The sequence below is a fragment of the Pituophis catenifer genome, unplaced genomic scaffold, assembly GCF_029215685.1.
Source record: "Pituophis catenifer annectens isolate HBS135680 unplaced genomic scaffold, rPitCat1.0.hap2 SCAF_1, whole genome shotgun sequence".
NCBI classification, from domain to species: domain Eukaryota; kingdom Metazoa; phylum Chordata; class Lepidosauria; order Squamata; family Colubridae; genus Pituophis; species Pituophis catenifer.
Window position 1 is genome coordinate 180,141,378 of NW_027256881.1, and position 21,919 is coordinate 180,163,296.

General features: G+C 38.9%; 1 protein-coding gene across 1 annotated transcript in view; it reads right to left on the bottom strand.

Moving 5' to 3' along the window:
• Window positions 1-21,919, bottom strand: part of KIAA2012 (KIAA2012 ortholog) — a 76,991-nt gene that overhangs the window by 4,278 nt on the left and 50,794 nt on the right. The window contains exons 15-20 of the mRNA XM_070956810.1: window positions 9,798-9,891; window positions 8,851-9,016; window positions 8,071-8,206; window positions 5,754-6,145; window positions 2,686-2,888; window positions 2,043-2,215 (exon numbers count right to left, since the gene is read on the bottom strand). Coding sequence (XP_070812911.1) covers window positions 2,043-2,215; window positions 2,686-2,888; window positions 5,754-6,145; window positions 8,071-8,206; window positions 8,851-9,016; window positions 9,798-9,891 — 1,164 coding nt within the window. The remainder of the gene's footprint in view (window positions 1-2,042; window positions 2,216-2,685; window positions 2,889-5,753; window positions 6,146-8,070; window positions 8,207-8,850; window positions 9,017-9,797; window positions 9,892-21,919) is intronic.

A 21,919-nucleotide genomic window follows, 5' to 3' on the forward strand; every position in this document is an offset into this window, starting at 1 on the left:
AAGAATGCTACAATGGGCATAAATGATGACCAGTCATAAGTGCGAAGACCAGTCAAAAGTGCGAGGACCTGTCAGAAATAACTTTTTTCAGCCCTCTGGCTAGTCCTTTTGTGCATATGGACTACTCAGAGGGCTGAAAAAGTTATTTTTGACTGGTCCTCGCACTTTTGACCAGTCCTCGAATTTACGACTGTCCTCACATTTTACGTTTTTGCCCTATCTTGTCACCATGGTGAAAAGAAGCAGTTGTGAAATGAGTGACATGGTTGTTAAGAATGCTGCACGGGCATAAATGTGAGGATGGCCATAAGTGTGAGGACCAGTCAAAAGTGCGAGGACCTGTCAGAAATGACTTTTTTCAGCCCTCTGAGTAGTCCCTATACACATAGCCATGGCCACCCAGTCACATGACCAGCTAGCCACGCCCACCCAGTCACATGACCTCCAAGCCATGCCCACAAAATAAGCCACACCCACAGAACCGGTAGTAAAAAAATTTAGAACCCACCCCTGGTTGGGGGTCACCACAACTTGAGGAACTGTATTAAAGGGTCGTGGCATTAGGAAGGTTGAGAACCACTGCTCTAGTTGATAATAAGTTGAACGCTTTGGTGTTTTCACCAGAAATTGAACACTTATTTATTTGCCCACGCAGGCCTTTCCTTAGCTATTGTGTTGCTGTTAACATTAAAATTGTTTTTAGATTTTTATGATCTTTACTGGTTTAAATGACTGTACAATTTATTATATTTATAACAATTATTTTGTTTTTATGACAAGCAGTATAGAATGTTGAAAATTAATAAGAGAGTTGTACATGATAACAAAATTTGTCTTGAAGATTTCTTTAGAGATATAAATAAAACATGGAATTAAAAATAATTCTTCAAATCCACTAGATAAACTGAAATGAATTTCACGAGACCAATAGCCAGAGCCATAGCACTTACTTAACATCAGTAATCGGATTTCCTATAGAGTTAAATGAGCTCATATTCATTGATTCAATAATCTTAGCCTCTAGCTACCATTGAACTGAACTGCTGAAAGAAATGCCTAAGAATTCCATTGGAGAGCAGAACTAAGGAGAGGGGAATTGAAAACAGTCTTGAAACAAAAAATAAATTTTTGTTAAAACAGGAATATACTTTCTCCAAGCAGAGGATCACCCTTGGCCTTTGAGAGGTGCAGCTGAGATAGCAACAGCCATAGCCATTCAAAAAGCCATTTGAAACATCCAAAGATATAATAAAGGCAAGTTTCTACAAAATGGATATATATATTTCTTATAAACTACAGTAAATAATTTTTCACCATGAGGTGAAACTAAAGAACTAATTGTCCTTCCTTGGCCTGATTCTAATCTCTAAACTTTGCCAAATACTTGATTACAAATACTTCTATTTTGCTGCCTCCCGTTAATCCAGGAAATTTGTCAATGATATCAAAAAAAGCTTAATTTTCTATAAATGGCACAAGAGCCTTACTGACACTCTAGAGTCTAGACCACTAGAAAATTAATATTTCACTGGGAAATGTTTTGCACTTGTCTATTAGAATGTGCACTAAATTGGTAAAATGTCACGAAAATGTTTCTATTCACATGCTAGGAATAATGACTTTGAATTCAGAATTTATCCTTTGCTTATGGTTTTCTTCCTTATCCCCATGTCCTCTGGGTATTGTTTTGAATTTGGGGAGTGGTATGTGTAGTCAAATGAGATTTTGACTGATTTTTTAAAAACGGGGCAATTTTTCAAGGATAGGAAAGGAATGATATGGGTATATTTGAACCTATTGGCAACTTTTAATATTATTCCAAATACACAAATACACTTTACTTTTTAAAAGCCCAAGGCATTGTAAGATATACTAAAGTAGCATTTCCATCTAGTGGACCCTGCTATTTTCCTTGGTGACCCCCAAGTATCAAAGCCAGGCACTTAGGAACTTCCTAGGAAATTAGAAAGAGGAGTCCCATCTTACTAAGGATCTCCACAGAGCTGGTGTTGGCTCTGACATCACGGCCCTTCTTAGGTTACCTGCCCGTTCCAGTTCCTGTGCCTGCTTCTTCCTCTGTATCTCCAAAAACCTCCGGCGCTGTTCCTCCTGTAGCCACCGGGCCTGATCTTGGGCTGCCTTCTCAGCTTGTCGTTCCCTTTCTGCCTCTTCTTCCTGCAGCTGCCGCTCTGCTTCAAGCTGCTGTTTTCTTAAACTGAGAGAAAATAAAGTTGGTCATAAAAGTCCAGTAGGACTCAGGTAAGCATTGCCTGGGAATGTACTGTAGATGAAACAGATAAGACCGGAAATAGACATTAGAAACAATTCTTCTCAAGCCCTAACTTGGAAATATGTCAAGAGCTATTGGATTTGCAATTTACTTTTTCCTTTTTTTCTATATGATGGGGCAAGAAAACTTGTTCCAGTAACTCTAGGAGCATCATCATAGCTAAGAACCATTTCTACACTCTTCACTGGGTTAGCTGGAGGGAGCACTGCTGGTTTGTGATGTTCCTTGCCTGTTCTTAATTTCTGAAACTTCAAAAGACTTTGGGGAAACAGGGACAGAAAAGGTATCCATGGTTTCTTGGCAGTTTTTGGATGGGGGTGGGAAAGGGAAGGGTGTGGAAGCATCCCGCAACTTCTCTTGTATCAAATAGGAGATGATTATTTCTTTCTGCTCACCGAAACTCCTCAATCCTCCTTTGCTTCTCCTGTTCCATTTCTTCTCTCATTTTCTCCATACGCTCCTGCTCTTCCTGCTCTTTCCTTTTCCGCTCTTCCTGTTCTTTTCGCTTTGTCTCCACTGCCAGCCGTCGCTTTTCTGCCCTCTCTGCTATTAACCTGTCTCGTGATAGTTTCAGCTCTTCTTTGTACAGAGACAAATCCTGATCAATTGAAAAAGGAGTATAAAAGAGGATTAGGATCAAACACTAAGTCAGGCCTGGACTTCATTAATGGAGCAGAGAAGGGCATTTCCAATATATTTGGTATCTGAAGACAGCAGATGCGGGATTTATTTAAACTGTCAGAACTCTGTCAAACTTTATCAAGTTTATAGCAAGCATTATTACATGTATTCCAAGGGCCTTTAAACACCCCACCCCCAACACACACACACTATTACCTTCACAACAATTTTGTACAATAGGTTAGGTTGAGAGATGATGATTGGCCAAAGGTCACCCAATGCGACTTATCCTGGCATGGAGATTTGAACTCAAATCACCCTATTTTACTTAAATGCTGTAATGACAATGTTCTGATTGTCCCCAGGCTTTTTAGAGTGCTTCCATGTGATGACTTTACACCAGTTTCAAAATCAGTTTTCATAACATTGAAATACAGTATTGAGAACTGGCATTTTTTGGCTTATAGTGAAATGGAAACACCATTTCCCCAAAAATAAGACCTATCAGGAAAATAAGCCCTAGCATGACTTTTATGTGTGCACCTAATATAAGCCCTACCCCCAAAATAAGCCCTACTTAAGAGCCTGTGCCCGTCCATTCCATCTGGTTGCTCGGGATGCCAAAATGAAGTGAGGCAAGGCAGTTAGGGGTGTGGAGCTGCCCCATGTGCCCTGTACTGGCTTACCACAATGCCCCCGCAGCCAGGCTACCCATGTCCTGACAATGGCCTCATGGCAGCAGCACTGGCAGCAATGTGCAGCAAGAGCCCATGTGACCGCCAGCCCACTTCTTCTGTTTGCTCACAGCTCCAATGGAGCAGGAGGCCAAACGATGTGTTGGTGCCATGGCTACAAGGTGAGGCAGGTGTCAGGGCATGGATGGCCTGGCTGCAGGGGCCCTGAGGTAAGCTGTGTGGAGTGCATGGGGGAAGCTCCACCCCCTGCCTTGCCTTGTGGCCATGGCATCGGCATGTCACTGGACCTTCTGCTCTGTTGTGGTTGTGAGCAAGCAGAAGTGGGCCAGTGGCCATGTGGGCTCCTGCTGGACATGGCTGCTGGTCTTAGCCCTGGAGCCATCTTTAATGGGAGTCTTCAGGGCTACCACAGTGGTGGCTGGGCAAGCTGTGGGAATGGGAGGGGGGAGGTGGAGATAGCGTAGGGTATGTAATCATAACATTCTTTCCCTGGGGAATCAAGGATGTCTCGGCAGCACCTGGGGAGGCATGAATGGAAATTAACCCGAGTTGGGACAGTGACCCGATTGGACCATGTGATGCACATGTGGATTGAGGGGAAGGAACTTTGACTTTACTTTGGGTGGGAAGAACGCAGGGCTTTCAGATTTGGGTTTTCCCCAGATGTGCCAATATGACATCTCTAATAAATCTATACTTTGAGGAAGATGCCTGCCTCGGAGTTTTGATTCTGTTGGGGTTGTTACTTGGAACCCTGAGAGCTGGTGCTGCCGCTGCGAGGTAGTTGTCAGGGTGTAGATGGCCTGGCTGCTCCATCCCTCCCATCTCGCCTCATGGCTGTGGCACCACGAGCAACCAGACAGAATGGGTGGCCAGCCAGCTGCGCAGGCTCTTAAGTAGGGCTTATTTTGGGGGTGGGACTTATATTAGGCATATATGTAAAACATGCTAGGGTTTATTTTTGGGATAGGTCTTATTTTCAGGGAAACGGCGCACGCGCACGCACTCGTAGAGACACACACAGTGAGAGGGAGACACACACATATACACACTTGCTAGTAAAATGAGGCAAGGGAGCTATCTCTCCCACATGTCATGTTAGGAAAAGGACAACAGGTAAAGAATATTGAAATATTGGCTCATCCATACGGCATAATCTGAAGCTTCAGTTAACAAGGGCAGCTACATTATGTATTATAAAGTCAATGTCTTTTAAACCCCTCTGCAGATCTCTTACAGGGTCTCTAAATGGATTGGTGCCTTATTCCTGGCATTTTTTCTAAGGGTTTTTTATATTTGAAATAAAGATATAGTTTCAGAAACTGTAATATTAATAAGTGGACAAAGAAAATGACTGAAGTTATTTAATAATATAACATTAATAAAAGATAATACCAAACCAAATACACTGAGTTGTTTTTATTATATGAAGAAGTATAATTCTTTGAACTCCATTATAATTGTATGGGAAAAAACTCTTTTGAGGGCAAAGCTATGAAGTTAAAAATTAAGCTCATACAATAGCATATTTCTTCATCGTCTGAACAGAATTGGCATAGCTGACCATAGCTATAGATGGACCCAATATTTGTTACAAATCTCACTGTATGAATACTGCACAGTTTTTCAAGAACAGAGAATTATCATATGCAAGTAAGGGAGGATGACCGGAAACAGGGCTCCTATAACATACCTGAGTGGAAATGTTAAATACAGCAAGCAAGCCTTAGCAGGACTACTGCTATAATTTTTAATATTAGCTGGAGGTCCAAATACCACATTATTTTCAACATGCTTTTTTCTGTGCAATTTTGTTTTCTGAAATGCCTTGGAGCAATTGAGGAAGGCAACAAGCTCAAGGCCTTGGAATATCCTAGTAAATGCTGTAGTTCCACACAAAAATGTTGGAGGAAATCCTACTAAGGCAGTGGAGCTTACTTTTCAACAGACATTCATGAGAATCTGCTGTTTATTGTCTGCCTGGCAGACAATAAGCAGTGTCCACTTCTAATTCAGATAAATCTGATACAAAGGTGGCAATGAACAGTTAATTTCTTATATTTTATCATAAGCTGCAATAAACAAAAATTATGTAAGGAAAATTTAAATGAGCCTTTATTCGGAGGGGGGTGGGAAGCAAACCTTACCTCCATTAGCTGATTTCCCTGCTCGGCATCAGCCTGAGAACCATTTGCAGTGGAGACTGCTTTGTAGGTGGCAATGGATGTTTCACTAGCAGGTCCTGGATGAAACTCAGAAGTATTGCCAAACTCTTCACTAAATGTTTGGTTCATATCATGTGTCAAGGGATGCTCCTCCATAAAAATGCTAGAATCAGGAAGACTTTGGTCACCTCCTCCTCCTTTTTCTTCTCTTTGTTCCTCTATAAGACAGCTAATAGGTTCTGCTTCAACATCGTCTTGCCCTGAATCTGTCTCGTGGGTTCGCTCTTCCACACTGACTAATCGTTTGGCAAGTGTGGGTTCTCCCTTGGACTGAGCAATTGTTTTCCTAATAATTCTTTTTTTTCTGGGCTTCCCTGTAAGAAAGAAGTATTTTTGTTGTTGTTGTTAGTTGTGAAGTCGTGTCTGACCCATCGCGACCCCATGGACAATGTTCTTCCAGGCCTTCCTCTCCTCTACCATCCTCTGGAGTCCATTTAAGCTCATGCCTACTGCTTCAGTGACTCCATCCAGCCACCTCATTCTCTGTCGTCCCCTTTTTTTGCCCTCAATCTTTCCCAGCATTAAGCTCTTCTCCAGTGGAGTCCTTCCTCTCATTAGGTGGCCAAAGTATTTGAGTTTCATCTTCAGGATCTGGCCTTCTAAAGAGCAGTCAGGGTTGATCTCCTCTAGGACTGACTGAAGTATTTTTATTCTGCTTTATTCCACAGATCTATAGCTGGGACTAAAATTACCTTTTGTAAGTCATTTGGGTGGGGGGATGACTTCACAGAGATTTTAAAATTATTAATTGTAGGATTAGGCCTATGCTACAGAAAATTGTGCAATAGTACCTTCACAGCAGTAGTGGGTTTCAATTTTGGCGCTACCGGTCCGCTCGCAAGTGCTCACAACACTTCTGCGCATGCACAGAAGCTTCTGCACATGTGCAGAGACATCAGGGCAGGTGGATGGAGCCTCCCGCCACCGCTGCTACTGGTTCGCCCTATCCAGGGCGAACTGGTAGCAACCCACCACTGCTTCACAGACGTTTGGAAGCAAAGTGATAAAGAAAAACAGCTGAGTTTTTCTGTTCCCCAAATCTATACCTTAAGAAGGAACCTTGTCCCACCTGTTTCCCTCCCCCAGATCTGTTAAAGCATCAGCATCTTATCTGCTCATATGCTTTTTTTTTTTTTAATAAAATGGGCAGTCAGCCCACCAAAGCTTTCTATTAAGATAATTTATCCAATAGATCATTAGGGCTGAGCACTTAGAAAATTAAGAGCCCTAGAACTCACTGGGGAGCAGCACCTCCCAGCTATTCATTAAAGCAGCTGAACTTTATTTAGGTTTCTGCCTCAACCTGGAAAAAATGTAACTGGTTAAAAAAAGCCATTGAAGTTCATGAGTTGGCTTGTCAAAAATCCCACATCTTGTGGAAGCCTGAAAAAGATGTGCTGATTTATCACGTCACACACAGGTGCTACCCTCATGTAAATTCTGAAGTATTTTCTCCAAAACATTAACTGCTTTTTTGTATTTGGGGGGGAGAGTGAGTCCTTCTATAGTGCTTTATTTGTAGAAGATTTGGATTTTTTTTTTTGTATTTTAAATGGTGCTCCATTGTTATTTCGCCAACAGATCAGACTGATTCATACAATCTTTTTAATGCTTAGAATGGCGTTCCTTCCCCAGAGGCATCACCAATGATTTCCAATGGAAGAGAATATATGTAGCTCAGGGTTGAACTGTGGAGTCCTTGGTGGTCTCTGAGCTGGTTGTTTGGTTGCAGATGTTTTGTACCTAACTAAGTAACATCATCAATGCCCTAGTCTACCAACGACTTCTTTATATTAGTGGCCAGAAAAACTAAATGAAAACCAAGGAAGGTTCATCAGGAAAGGAGATCGAAGATGGCACAAATGTGCCAAAATCTTGCCTCTGCCAATTTAAATGAGTATTTTCAACTTTAGAAAAATAATGCAACTAATATAATCTCACCAAAACTCCTTGCTCATTGGTAGATAAGATAGTTTCCCAGTTTTCTTTTATTCATTTCTTGGCTAATTTTCTTTCAGTTTACCTTGAACTTGACAAAGGGTTGCTTTTTGTAAAGCAGGTTACATGGCCACCAATCTAGCCCTTGCTTATTAAGAAACTGTTAGAAAATTCTGTCATTCTTCTCTCTCTCTCTCTCTCTCTCTCTCTCTCTCTCTCTCTCTCTCTCTCTCTCTCTTTCCCTCCCTCCCTCCCTCTTGACTTTTTCCTAAATTGTCAATATGTAATAGCAAAGTCGTACCTACAACAAACTCTGTCTGACTTTGGTATTTCTCTTTCTTCAAATTCTTTTTTTGTTTTTTCAACCCATCTCCAGTTTTCTGTATTGGCTGTTTTTTTTGTCTTTCAGTCCTTTTGCTCTGTAAAACTCCTTCAGCCTGGAAATAAGAAAAGAAGAATCAGATGTAGACATTTCTTTTTTAATGTCACCCTACCCTCTGTCTGGGAAGTGAGTGCATGAACAAAAGCAGAGGCTGGGCCTAGTCCAATTCATCCTTATTGTAATTTTTCCAGAAAGTAGCATTTTTTTCTCATCTGCACTGAGCATCTCTGAAGTGAACTGCATCAATCTACTGACTGACTGACCAACCAACTACCAAACTTCCTATGTCTAGTGACAATTAAAGGATAAATAATAAATGAACCACTCCTGGCAGAAAGAATACATGAAGCATCTCCACATGATCTAAGAAGCATAGAAATCTGAGTCTAGGACAGAATGGTAAGAGAAAAGGAGAGAAGTTGCAAGGGAAAAGGCAAGTATTTCATGACAATTAAGAGAGATCAACATGAGTATTGCCTGCCAGCAATGCTAAAGCCGATCTGGAAACTGACATTACATTTGCCAAGTTCCAGTTTTTCTAAAGTGATGAGATAATGGTACTCTGAAATTTATCACCAAGTAAGTCCATGTCACCCAATCTAGCTTTGTTTCTCTCCTTCCTCCCCATTTCCTCAATAACTCAGGTCCAGATCAGTTTTGTTTGTATTGCAGGCACAAGATTGAAACCCCAGCCCATACCTGTTTGAGATGGGCAACCTCAGCTGGCCGGCTGGTTGACTCTGACATATATTCTTCCATGCCAAATATTTCAGAAGCATACAGGTCAATTCTTGGATTCTTCATAACTTCTTCATGGTAGTCAAAAGGTTTTATGGAAGCATGTTCAGGATTTGGAGCTTGCCTTCTTTGATAATACAATTAAGGGATCATATTTAGGTCAGATAAAGGTCTTTTCAAAGCCAAATGCTTTTCTGGGGAAGCACTACCTGGTTTAATTCTCTAGAGTTACTACACGTTCAGCCTGATGGAGCCTTTGTATTCTTGCATTATATGAAAATATGGTGGGTGGAAATATATTTTCCTGAAAGGCCACCCTGTTTTGGATCCACAGAGGTAGAGCACAAACTATGTGGCCCAAGTTGGTTGAAGAGACCCTGAGGTTTTTGATAATGTTTGATGAAAGTACTTTTGTACTTTTGTTTGTTTGCTTGTTGATTTATTACTGGTATTTTTATGCAGCTCTACTCTAAAAGAACTCTGAGCAGTCTATGGCAAAGATAACAACATTATAATTATATGAACCAATAGAGATAGAGCTTAAAAAGAAATCTAACTTCCCTCAAATACTACAAAAGTTGACTGTTCTTAGCTATTTTAGCAATGTAGCACCTACCAGATGTGTTGGACAATAGTTCTCAAAACTGACAGCCAGTTTAGACAGTCTGGAATTCTAGAGTTTGTAATATAGTTGGAGTGTCTCTACTAGTTGGAAAATAGACAAATATACAACCATCTACACATTATACCTACATACACAGTATATTTCTCAGGTATCTAAATAAATCTTCTATCAAGAATTTAAAATGTTTGTCCAAGTTTGCTGATGCATCGGGTCTATGTGCTTGACTGTCTTATTTTCTTGCACTGAGCTCTTCTACAAGTTAGTAGCTGTCCCATATACTTACATTTCAGATGTAGAAATCTTCAAATGAGCAAGATGTGGTTCATAGTGGAAGATATTAATTGATTGAGCTGAGGAATCTAGTTGTTCCCCTTCATCTACAAAGGAAAAGGGGAGGTAAAAGAGCTACATTTTAGCAGGTTACACTTTGAATCTTGGCAAGAAACCAGGTAAACAGGCAAATCATCAGCCAGATAAGTCATTTCTTTCTGAGAAAATTGGCCCTTCCATTAAGCAGAGTGAAATGATCTTCTCAAGCAACTGATCTTGGTATCATGAACAGCAGCAAATTGTTAGTAATTTAATGTGATGTTAACTATATTGTATTTGCTCAGCATGAGAGTGAATGCTGTGGCCTCATTTGCCAAAATTAGATAGCAAGGATTTCTAATATCTGTTTCTAATATAAATTAGAATCTATTAAGGTTGACTTTGGTTCTATCCTAGTCACATAGATAGATCCCTTAACAGATGGGATTAGGTGCAACTTTATTTAGCAAACTGGTATAATTTAGGTTGTTGGTTATTTAATGAAGAATTTATACAATTTTGTTTCTTCTCATTGAATTTATAAACCCTTCTCATAATTGAAGTGTGATGAAATCCATTTGCATATTTGAAGGTTCTCAATAATGCCATCTAGATACATAGGCTGGTATATAATATAATATAATATATAATATAATATAATCTTGTCATCCTTGCCATGTTTTAATTTTTCCCCTACCCATCAATTTTATTGATTTCTTTTTATTTAAAAGTCTTATATGGCTGGTCATCTTATGTACTATAACCCCGATGGCTCACAAAACAATAAAACTTCAAAGAATATTTAGAAATCATTAGCAGGAAACTCCTGGCACCCTCCCACTCACCTCCAAACAAACAAAATATGTTGTTGTTTTTTCTGCGCTCCAGCCTCACCCTACCCCAATCTGAAAGTTTAAAGTGATTTCTTCAGTGGTGGGTTGCCCCCTGTTCGGTCCGGTTCTATAGAACCGGTAGTAAAACTAGCAGGAAGCTCCGCTCACCCACCACAATGTCATCATGGGTGATCTGCACATGCATAGAAGCTTCAGCGCGCATGCTCCCGTTGTGAACCAGTGGTAAAGGTAAGTAGAACCAACCCCTGGATTTCTTCAGCTGGCCTTATAAGGGCAGTGTCTTTATATCTTTTGCTTTCTGTGACATTACCTCTATCATGTGAAAATGCTAACTGACTGCATGAGAGCAATTTTTTAAGAGTGAGCTTCTGAGGAGAAGAATGCTACTGTCTGGAATAATTACAATCACTTTTGTTAATTCACGTGTAACTACAAGAGCATTATATGGCAAAAAAAACAAAACCTGGTGATGCTAACTTTAAAAATGAAGTCTCTGAATCTGCAGTGTTTAGCCAAGGGGCTCCTTGCAACAGCGTGGAATGTCTGGAAGGGAGCAGCTTCACCATCCCAGCCCCCTGTCTGCACACAAAGTGCAACAAATTGTAGCTTTAAAAGTGAAGTCTCCAGAGGATTCTCTTTATACTACCTGAGAAAATCTGGGAATTGAAGGTCACATTTCTTAAAGGTACCAAGGTTAAGAAATACTAAACTACTAACTAGACCAAAATCCTAAACTGAAGAGACTTTAGGTCTGATCTGTTAGCAATGGGCTATTACCAACAGAGGGAGCTCTTGATCCAATAATAGACAATCAACCATACAAAGTGTTTCCTCAACCCCTTGATTTACAAGGGAAAAGGAGCAGATGCAAAGCTTTTGTATTAAGTCAGCTGACTCAGTTTGATATCCTTCAGGTATATAACATTATAAATCCGATTTCATCTAACATCATCCCTGCCCAGAATGACAACAGGGATTAATTAAAGCCTAAAAGAACGAAGGGACATCTAGTAAGGAAATATTGTTTTAAAGAAATACAGATATTACTCTTCTTACAATCTTTGGAGTTATGAACTTTTGCTATTACAAATAAACCTGTCCACAATTCCAACCGCGTGGGTAATTATGGGGGCGACATGGCGCTCCCATGTGACACCTTGCCTGCGTGAGCTGCACTGGCTTCCGGTGGTCTTCCGGGTGCGCTTCAAAGTATTGGTTCTCACCTTTAAAGCGCTCCATGGCTTAGGGCCCGGTTATTTACGAGACCACCTTCTGCCACCGATAACCTCCCACCGGCCAACTCGGTCCCACAGAGAGGGCCTCCTTAGGGTGCCGTCGGTCAAGCAATGTCGACTGACGACCCCCAGGGGGAGAGCCTTCTCTGTGGGGGCACCCGCCCTCTGGAACGAGCTACCCCCAGGAATACGACTAATCCCAAACCTCCGGACCTTCCGTCGAGCTTTGAAGACCTTCCTATTTCAGCAAGCTGGGCTGGCTTAAAATTTTAATGGGTTATTTTAAGGGTAATGGGTTTTAATTTTTGGGAAGCCAATTCGATTTAATTCTGCTTTTAAATTATTTTAAATTTTATATTGTATGTATTTTAATTTTGGCTGTTCACCGCCCTGAGTCCTTCGGGAGAAGGGCAGTATACAAATTTAAATGATAAAATCAATAAATAATAAACCTACAAGGTCCCAAAAGTTGAGACTTTTCAGTGTGATCCACGTCTATGCTTGTTTGAACTTGCAAATAAAATGTATTTACAAATAGCCACTTGGAACATAACCTCTGTTTATAAATAGAACACTCTTTGTACTAAAATACATTTTGAAGTATTCTGTTCCTCTGGCTCTGTTGTATCATGTAACTGCTACAGAAGAAGTTGGTCAAGAGAAACCAGCCACAATTTTACCCACTGTTTTCAGTAGCATAAATCATAGTTATTTTTAGTCAGCAGAGCTCTGGGATATATAACTATATATTTCTAGCCAATTGGAAGCCATTGTTCTTATGGTTATCATTACACAGCAGCTCCAGGGAGCACAGAGAATGTCACCACACTACAGGTAGGGAACTGTCTCCCAATGATGGCCTGTTTGTGAGAACCTGCACCTCCTTATCCGCACGTAGAGAGAAGGCAACTACCCCTGGCACAATAGGTTTAAAGTCAGAGTCTTCTGTTTAAATTAGCTCTGTACCCTCATCCTCCATGTGATAAATAGGCCATTTAAGGGATAGAAACTTTCATTCGTAGTCAGGCTTCCCAGGGCTACCACTAGGACAAAGATATTGTACAAAATGGAGAATTCTTAACTCCACTGTAAAGGTATTTTGGCGCAGAATGATGGAATATTTTGATTGCTTCACTATGTGCCCAGATAATTGCCAAAAATGCGAGAGAAAAATAATGTTGCCGACATGTCTAAATGGCAGTAAATCAATGAGGCTCTGAGTTAGACTTTGGACTGTTTAAAATCTAATTGGGGGGAGACTTTATAGCATCCTGGCTCTGTCATTTCCACATTTGCCGGGCTCTTTGCCAGGCGCCACTTGTAAGGCAGGAGATAGGAAGATCCCATAGGAGGAGCGCATGATGTGGCTCCTTTTGGTGCCAATGCTGGTGAGGCAGAAATCTGTCAGAAGCGATTCCCACTTTCTGTTTGATGGAACTGCAGCGGAACTTGCTTCACACAAACATCAATCACCTGCCTAAAGTAGTAGAAGTGACATGGAGAATTTGTGTGAATGATAACAACCTGGATAAAATCGAAGTATTCTACTTTCATTCCACTGAGGATCACAGTGACAAAAACACAAGAGTTCTTACTCAATATGCAAAATAATTTGGAGATTAGTTAATAAGGCAGGACTTATGTGTAGCTGTCTTTAGAAGGCAAAAATAGATTGTCTTCCAATATTCTGAAGTTTAAACAGGAAGCAAATCAAGAATAATTCAATAACATAACAATATATCAAAAAGCATTTTTTTAAAAAAATCTAAAGCAGGTTAATGGTTTGTTGAAACTATTAGGGATGGATTTCAAATTATATGTTTAAAAAAGGCTATAGCACTATTGTTTAACTTATGCATGTAAAATATAGCTATTTTACTGATGAATACCGGCTGGTGCAAAACACTGAAAAACAAATTGTTTCTGGATAAAGATTGAGACATTTGACACAAGGTCGCATCATGCTCTCACTTCCTAGGATGGATTTGGATTTATGTACATTCTATTATACACACAGAGACACCCTCATTATGCATTTAACACATTATTATGTGCATTTGGAAACTTTACAAATCCAGATCCAAGAATCAATCACCCTAAGGGGGCATATTGGTGGCAGCCATTTATAGCCCTTTTTGCTGTGAGAAATTAGGGAAGCTCCATTTAAACATAGCCTACGGGCCCTTCCCCTTTGCTGAGTTAAAACCCATTCATCAATCAGCAAAAATTAACTGCCTTCATGGCCCGTCTTTATCCTGCATTTGTTGTCTCCATTCTGAGTCACTGTCAAATAATGCTTGCCTTGATTGTGGGTATGCAAATGTATGGTAAATAAGGCATGTGGTTGACTATCAGTTTTGCTGCTTTCTCTCTTTAGGCACATCACTAGGAGCAGGAAAGGCAACTTTACTCTGCAGTAGAAATGAGGCATGTCTGATTGCAGATTTCTTCTCAACCTCACCAAGTTCTTTGCTATAGCCCTTTCTCCTGCACCCTGTTCAATTATAGGCAGCAAAGGGAGGGGAGGACCCATTCTCCCATCAGTTGAAATGGTCAGCAATTGCTTCTCTAACCTCACCAGTCACTCTCTTCCCCTGTGGTGTAAAGCAGGGGTGAAATCCAGCAGGTTCTGACAGGTTCTGGAGAACCGGTAGCAGAAATTTTGAGCAGTTTGGAGAATCAGTAGCGGAAATTTTGAGAAGTTCAGAGAACCGGCAAATACTACCTCTGGCTGGCTCCAGAATGGGGAGGGAATGGGCAATATCCTTCCCTTGGAGTGGGGTGGGAATGGAGATTTTGCAGTATCCTTCCCCTGGAGTGGGGTGGGAATGGAGATTTTGCAGTATCCTTCCCCTGCCACGCCCACCAAACCATGCCCACCAAGCCACACCATGCCCACCAAGCCATACCCACAGAACCGGTAGTAAAAAAAACTGGATTTCACCACTGGTGTAAAGGGTGATGAAGAATAGCAGATTTTACACATCTTGAGGTGCCCTTAGATTTTTAAATCTTTGGCACAGCTATCTTTTCCTGCATATCTGTAGAACTAGAAAAGACAGTTGACAGATGTGAAGATTCCCTCCCTTGGGCTTCGTTGGGCTAGCTGTTGTAAGAAGAAGAAAAGGGAAATACTAACACAAAATGAGCTCTTTGGATACAACTCTGTAGGGAGTTTTCAGAAATTGTCTCACTGTTACAGGCTTATCTTACTCACAAGAATCTCTCTGTGTGTGAAGTTCAGAAGTAGAAATCAACTAGCAATAAAGCCCAAGTTTCACACAAAGGTGTGCTTTAGGAACTTCCCTGGTGTGAGCAATGGGTAGCTGGGGTTGTTAAGCAGTTTAGCTAACAAATGTTGGAAAATCACAGATCAAGAGAATGAAATTCCCCTGCTAATACACTGCACCAATTCTTTAGCACTGCCAGCAGCAGCAGAAGAAAACGGTCTTTGGTTAGCTATTGTCTGATATGTACAAACAGGCCTTAGCTCAAGTCCCCTAGAAATCTAATTTAAAATTTGTTTTCCTTTTCTAAAAACTAACATCTGTCATTCCGTAGCTGCACTTTTATATTGTGACTTCTATTCTGAGTTGAGATTTCAGCTGTGTCTGGATGTGGATGGAAAAAAAGCATACATAAAAGATTGAATTCTGGTTTATATACTGTAAGTTAATTCTACAAATTAAGCACAAGAAATCTAATCTGTTCTAGATCCAGGTACCTGTAATATGGTTTCACCATCCCATTTTTACAGTATTTCTTATTAATCTTTTTTTTGAGCAGAATATTGAAAAACACTTCTAAATGTTCAAAACTACAAAAGTAATAAACTAAATTTTAATCTGTGTATAAATTCAGGATAAGTATATGAAACTAAATCACATCCGATTTTATACAACATCTGATTGACAGGCATGATACATCTGTTGTGAAAGGTGCACCTATTTTACTTCTAAATGCCATTTTGCTCTAAGATAAATGAAGAAATTGTGACTAGGAAGCAGCTAATATTTTGTTTTGCATACTAGAAGATATCCAGGTAGCTAGGATTGTAAAATCATAAACTATAATTTTCAAACTATAATGACTAGGGTCACACAAGAGGTTAAAGTAAAAAAACCAATCAATCTCATGTAGGTTTAATGCAATATATGAACTATGTCAGTATTGTTGGTTTATATTGTGGAGAAAAATGATATAAACAGGCAAGTCCCACCGTTCAAACTGCTGTACTGTAATCAGTGGTGAAATGTAAAATTTGTTGCTACCGGTTCTATGGGCATGGCTTGGTGGGCATGGCTTGGTGGCAGGTCATGTGACTGGGTGGGTGTAGCCAACTTTTTTAAAAAAATTTAAAGCATTTTGTTACTACCTATTCGCCCGAACCAGTAGTAAAAAATGCTTTAAAAATGTAAAAAAAGAGGTTCCAATGATCACAGCTGTGCCACACGATCTTCGGAAGCTTTTTTTTTAACTTTTAAAAGTGTTTTTTTTACTACTGGTTTGGGCGAATAAGTAGTAAAAAAATGCTTTAAAGAAGTAAAAAAAAGATTCCGACGATCACAGCTGTGCCGTGTGATCGTTGGAACCTTTTAAAAAACTTTTTTAAAGCATTTCTTTACTACCGGTTTGGGCGAATAGGTAGTAAAAAAATGCTTTAAAAAAATTAAAAAAGGTTCCAACAATCACGTGACAAAGCTGTGATCGTCGGAACCTTTTTTTACTTTTTAAAGCATTTTTTTACTACTGGTTCACCCGAACCAGTAATTTTTATCACTACTGGTTTGCCCGAACCAGAGCAAACCGGTAGTATTTCACCCATGCTGTAAGTTTTTATCTGCACTCAAATACTTGTCGGTTCTTAAACAAAACAGGCTCTTTAATTAATATTCCCTGCGTTTTAGTCCAGTTCATATAAAATGTGTCGCTGGTTTGCACAAGTGTTTATATTATCTAAATCCATGGTGCCAAGTATTCAGAGCTACTAACAAAAACACCTCCCTACAGCCCAAATGAGGGTGTTAAAATTATTGTTTACAAGACTGAAGATTGAAAGGAATATAATTTGATTTCACAAGAAAAGAACAGGAACACTCATTATTAAAATTTATTTTATTTATTTTATTTTATTCGGCTTATATGCCGCCCTATCTCACAATGGACTCAGGGCGGCTCACAACAATAAAACACAAGCCACAATAAAAATAAAGACTAAAATCTAAAAAATTTAAAATTAACCCATTAAAACCCTTAAAACCCCATCATCATAATAAATAATTATGATAACATAAATAAATGTCAATCTCTTAATCACTTTCTAATTCTTTCAACTCGCCAAGAACTTCCGGAGTAAAGTAGGGGGAAGTGAAGAGGCTTCAAGAAACAAGGGAACAATGCTTAGAACCAGCACTTCAGCCCAAGATTCTGAAATGCTGACTCAACTTAATGTGTGAATCAAAGCTAGAAGCCTTTCAGTCATAATTTTCATCACAGTTTTTGGAACTGTAAATCTGTGAACATTTTAATTACAGTGTCATGCATATGCTTCTAGAAACAGGTGACCTTATATCAGGGGTGAAATCCAGCAGATTCTGACAGGTTCTGGAGAACCGGTAGTGGAAATTTTGAGTAGTTCGGAGAACTGGCAAATACCACCTCTGGCTGGCCCCAGAGTGGGGTGGGAATGGAGGTTTTACAATATCCTTCCCCCAGGAGTGGGGAGGGAATGGGGATTTTGCAGTATCCAAAGCCACCAAGCCACACCACTCCCACCAAGCCACGCCCACAGAACCAGTAGTAAAAAAAAATTGGATTTCACCACTGCCTTATATGCACACTGCTTTGAATTCCTGGCAGAGAGGTAGATATGGATAGATAAATATTAGCTCTCACCCAATTAAAATGTTCATAAGCAATTGAGAAAGTTGATTGCTTTCACTCTTCTGAAGATGAGAAACAATCAATGGCTCCAGACCCAACTATTCTGATCTTGTTGACATGGAGATATTTTTGAGCTGCTATGTATTCTACATTGTTCTATCACAGCTTAAACCAGCTGGCTTTGTAATAACTGTGCCCTAGATAACTCACACTCCTCAGAATTCATCAAAGTTTATATTTTGACTGATCTTCCTTTGCAGAAGCTGCTTAAATTTACTGCAAGTAAATTGGGATTAGAGTTAATTCCTAGGGGGATATGCTCAGGCTCTTAATTCAACTTTTTCATGATTTATTCTTGTGCAAACACAAAAGAAAACATTGTGGCTAATTAGGAAAGATCCTGAGATATTTTGTGTTAAATTCCAGCCTGAACATAAGTTGTACAACTGATGGCATTTACAAATCCATTTAACACATGATGGCAGTAAAATATATTCAGTGCATCATTGTACATATACCAAGTGACATAGCTTAGCTAACAATGTCTGTATGGTGAATATACACATGGACAATTAACACTTGCTTATAGAAAACAATTGTTTGATTATGAGTAATAGACAACTAAAAAGCATGAAACTATTTCTACATGTTACATGGGCATGGAAAATTCTGGTTCTGTCCATTAAGCAATATCTTCTGATAGGACATAGAAGGCACACTGCCTCTATTGCAACTCCTGCCATCTGGAATAGTATGTTGCGTAATTTTAAGGATCAGACTCAATAAATGATTCAAGAATGAAGTATTCAAACATTAACACTATTTATTTACAGTAGGCATTCTATATTCTCTGAGTGATAGTAGATAGAAGCAAGGAGGAGGTGCATACAACTCCTTTTATATTAACAAGGCGGAGTAAAGGATGGGAGTGGTTACATATGAATAAATTAGGAGAGGAAGAATAAATTAACCCCTAATACCCCGTGTATATACAATTCCCCTATTAGAGAATAAGGCATTTACTTGTGACAAATCCCCCTCTAAATGCCGATTCGATATACAACAATAATTACATTCAGATTCAGAACAATACAGAACTTGCAATTTAGAAGTTAAATATTTGTGTTGCTTAGATGGTAAAGGCTTAGTTAAAATGTCAGCTATTTGTTCTGATGTTTCACAGTGAACTGCTTTAATAAATCCATCTTGAGATAATTGTCTCACGTGCTTGAATTTTATATCTATATGTCTGGATCTTTGTCCAATAGCATCAGATCTAGATATCTCAATAGCAGCTTTATTATCTTCATGTATGACAAATGGTAATGAAGGATTTTTCCAAATATTTGATAACAAATCATTAAACCATACAAGATTGTTGGAGGCTTTAGATAAACAAACATATTCTGCCTCGGTTGTTGATGTAGCTACTAAATCCTGTTTTCCAGTATACCAGTAAACTGGACAGTCGTTAAGAAAAAATATATAACCTGATGTGCTTTTTCTACATATGGTATCACCTGCCCAATCCGCATCAGCGTAACAAGTGAGGACGGGCTCTTTGACATTATTAGGTTCCAGTAATAAACAGAAGTCTAAACTGTGCTTTAAGTACCTTAATATTCTTTTAACAGCTTCCCAATGATACATCAAGGGTTTGCTAACGTACCTAGATAATAGATTAAGGGGCAAAGCAATATCAGGTCTGGTCCAATTAGAAATATACAAAAGGGAACCAATAACTGATCTGTAAAGTGTATTATCCTTAAATTCAGGGGATGACTCATCTATGTTCCTTAAGAAATCTGTTTGCATAGGGGTGTCACAAGACTTAGCATCATGCAAATTACACTTGTTTAGGAGTTCTATAATTTTGTCTTTCTGAGAAAGTTTGAATCCTTTTTTAGTTTTACTGATTTGAACTCCAAGATATTTATTTACCTTCCCCAATGATTTTAAAGAAAAATGTTCATTTAGTTTTGTTACAAATGTATCTCTTTTTTCTTTATGTTTACCGATATACAAAATATCATCCACATAAATTAACACAAATTCTAAGGAATCACCCTCCTTTTTGACAAAGAAACAGTTGTCTGCAGTGGTGGCATCGAAATTCATAGTTTTGAGTACTTTGACTAAACATTCATACCAACGTTTGCCAGATTGTTTCAATCCGTACAAACTTTTATTCAATAACCAAGTTTCATTTTTGTTTGTGTATTGACTATGAGGTGCCCTTACATATATCTCTTTATCAAGTTTTGCGTGTAGATACGCAGTCTGTATGTCATATTGAAATACATCTAGGTTAAGTGCAGATGCTATAACTAAAGCTGTCTTGACACTCTCAGTTCTTACTGTGGGAGAATACGTGTCTGTGTAATCCTCAGGATATTTTTGAGCATAACCTTGTGCAACTAATCTAGCTTTGTACAATGTGTTGCCTTCTTCTAGGTTTTTAATTTTGTATATCCACCTGGTGCCTATGATAGTTTTATCCTTAGGTGCAGGAGTAGGTGTGAATACATTTAATTCTCGTAGACTGTCCATCTCCTTAGCCATGGCTGATTCCCATCTTTTTCTTTCTTCAGTGGGAAGCTTTAACACTTCCTCGTATGTATTTGGTGTTGATGTTTCACTATCCATGTACATTACGTAATCTTTGTATTTGCTTGGCACCTGATTTCTGTTACATCTGATTGTTTTTTCTAGTTTGCTATCGTTATCGTGTAGGTATCTTGCCTCTTTTTTTGTTAATGAATCTGTCTTTATTCTGTGTTGACTATTTGTCCATGTTTTATTTTTGTTTCTATGTGTGTTGTGATTGCGTTCTTCTCTATTTATTTTATCTTTATGCTCAGTGTCTAAATTTGTGGTTGGGAATATTTCATTAAGATGTATTCTAGACCAATTGGCCTGTTCATGAAATACAGCCGTTCTAGAAATTATAAATTTGTTGTTACTATCAATAAATCTGTACCCTTTTGTGCCTGTTTCGTATCCCATGAATCTAAGTCTTCTGGATACGTTCTCTCCTTTGCGCCTCAATTGTTTTGGTATGTGTACATCCGCTGTGACTCCAAATATGTGCATGTGTGTTATTTTGGGTTTTCTATTGTACATTAATTCGTATGGTGTCTTGTTTATAATGCTTGACCAAGTCCTATTTTGTGTATAATTGGAGTATTGTAATGCTTCTGACCAGAATTGTTTTCCTAAGCCAGCATCTTCTAATGTGCATCTAATCATGGTTTGTAGAGTTGAATTCTTTCTCTGCTACTCCATTTTGGAATGCAGAGAAAGGGCTAGACGTGAAATGTAGCATCCCTTTGTCTTTTAACCATTGGGAGAATTCTTTTGACATGAATTCAGATCCCCTATCTGTCATGATTTGTTTTATTTTGATATTATGTTGTGTTTCTACACGTTTGTAAAACTCTTTAAATTTTTGAAATGTTTCATCTTTGTGTTTTAAAGTGTAGACAAATCCATAACGACTATAGTCATCTACAATAGTCAGAAAGTATCATTTTCTATATGTGATTGATGGTGTTAATGGACCAACCAGATCCATGTGTACCAAATCAAAAATTTGATTAGTTGATCTTGTTGCCTTTCTTGGTTTGGGACTAGTTTTGAGTTTTGTGGACTTACATACTGAGCATTCCAAATAGTTTTTACAATTTTTTATTTTAACACCTTCAGCATGTTCAATCATTTTTTGTACTACAGGAAAACTAGCATGTCCTAATTTCCTATGTAAAATATGCGCACATTCATCGTGAATTGGTTTTCCAATTGTAGGTTTTTTGTTATTGGATGTGTCATTAATAGATGTGTCTTTGTGGCTATGAGTTGTTTCATGTTCCTCATTATCACTATTGCTATTGTCTTCATTTTCTATATTATTGTCATCTTCCATGTTAGAATCAATATTGTGTAACCATTTTTCTTTTATAACTAAATATGGTAGACCTCCTTTGATAGACACACTACCCAAGTTTGTTTTGTTTCTCTCTAATGTTGCTTTTCCTTTTGAGAATACTATGTTTATGTCAGAATCTCTACTTAGTTTTATTGCACTAAGTATGTTATGAGGTATTTCTGGCATTAATAATACCCCC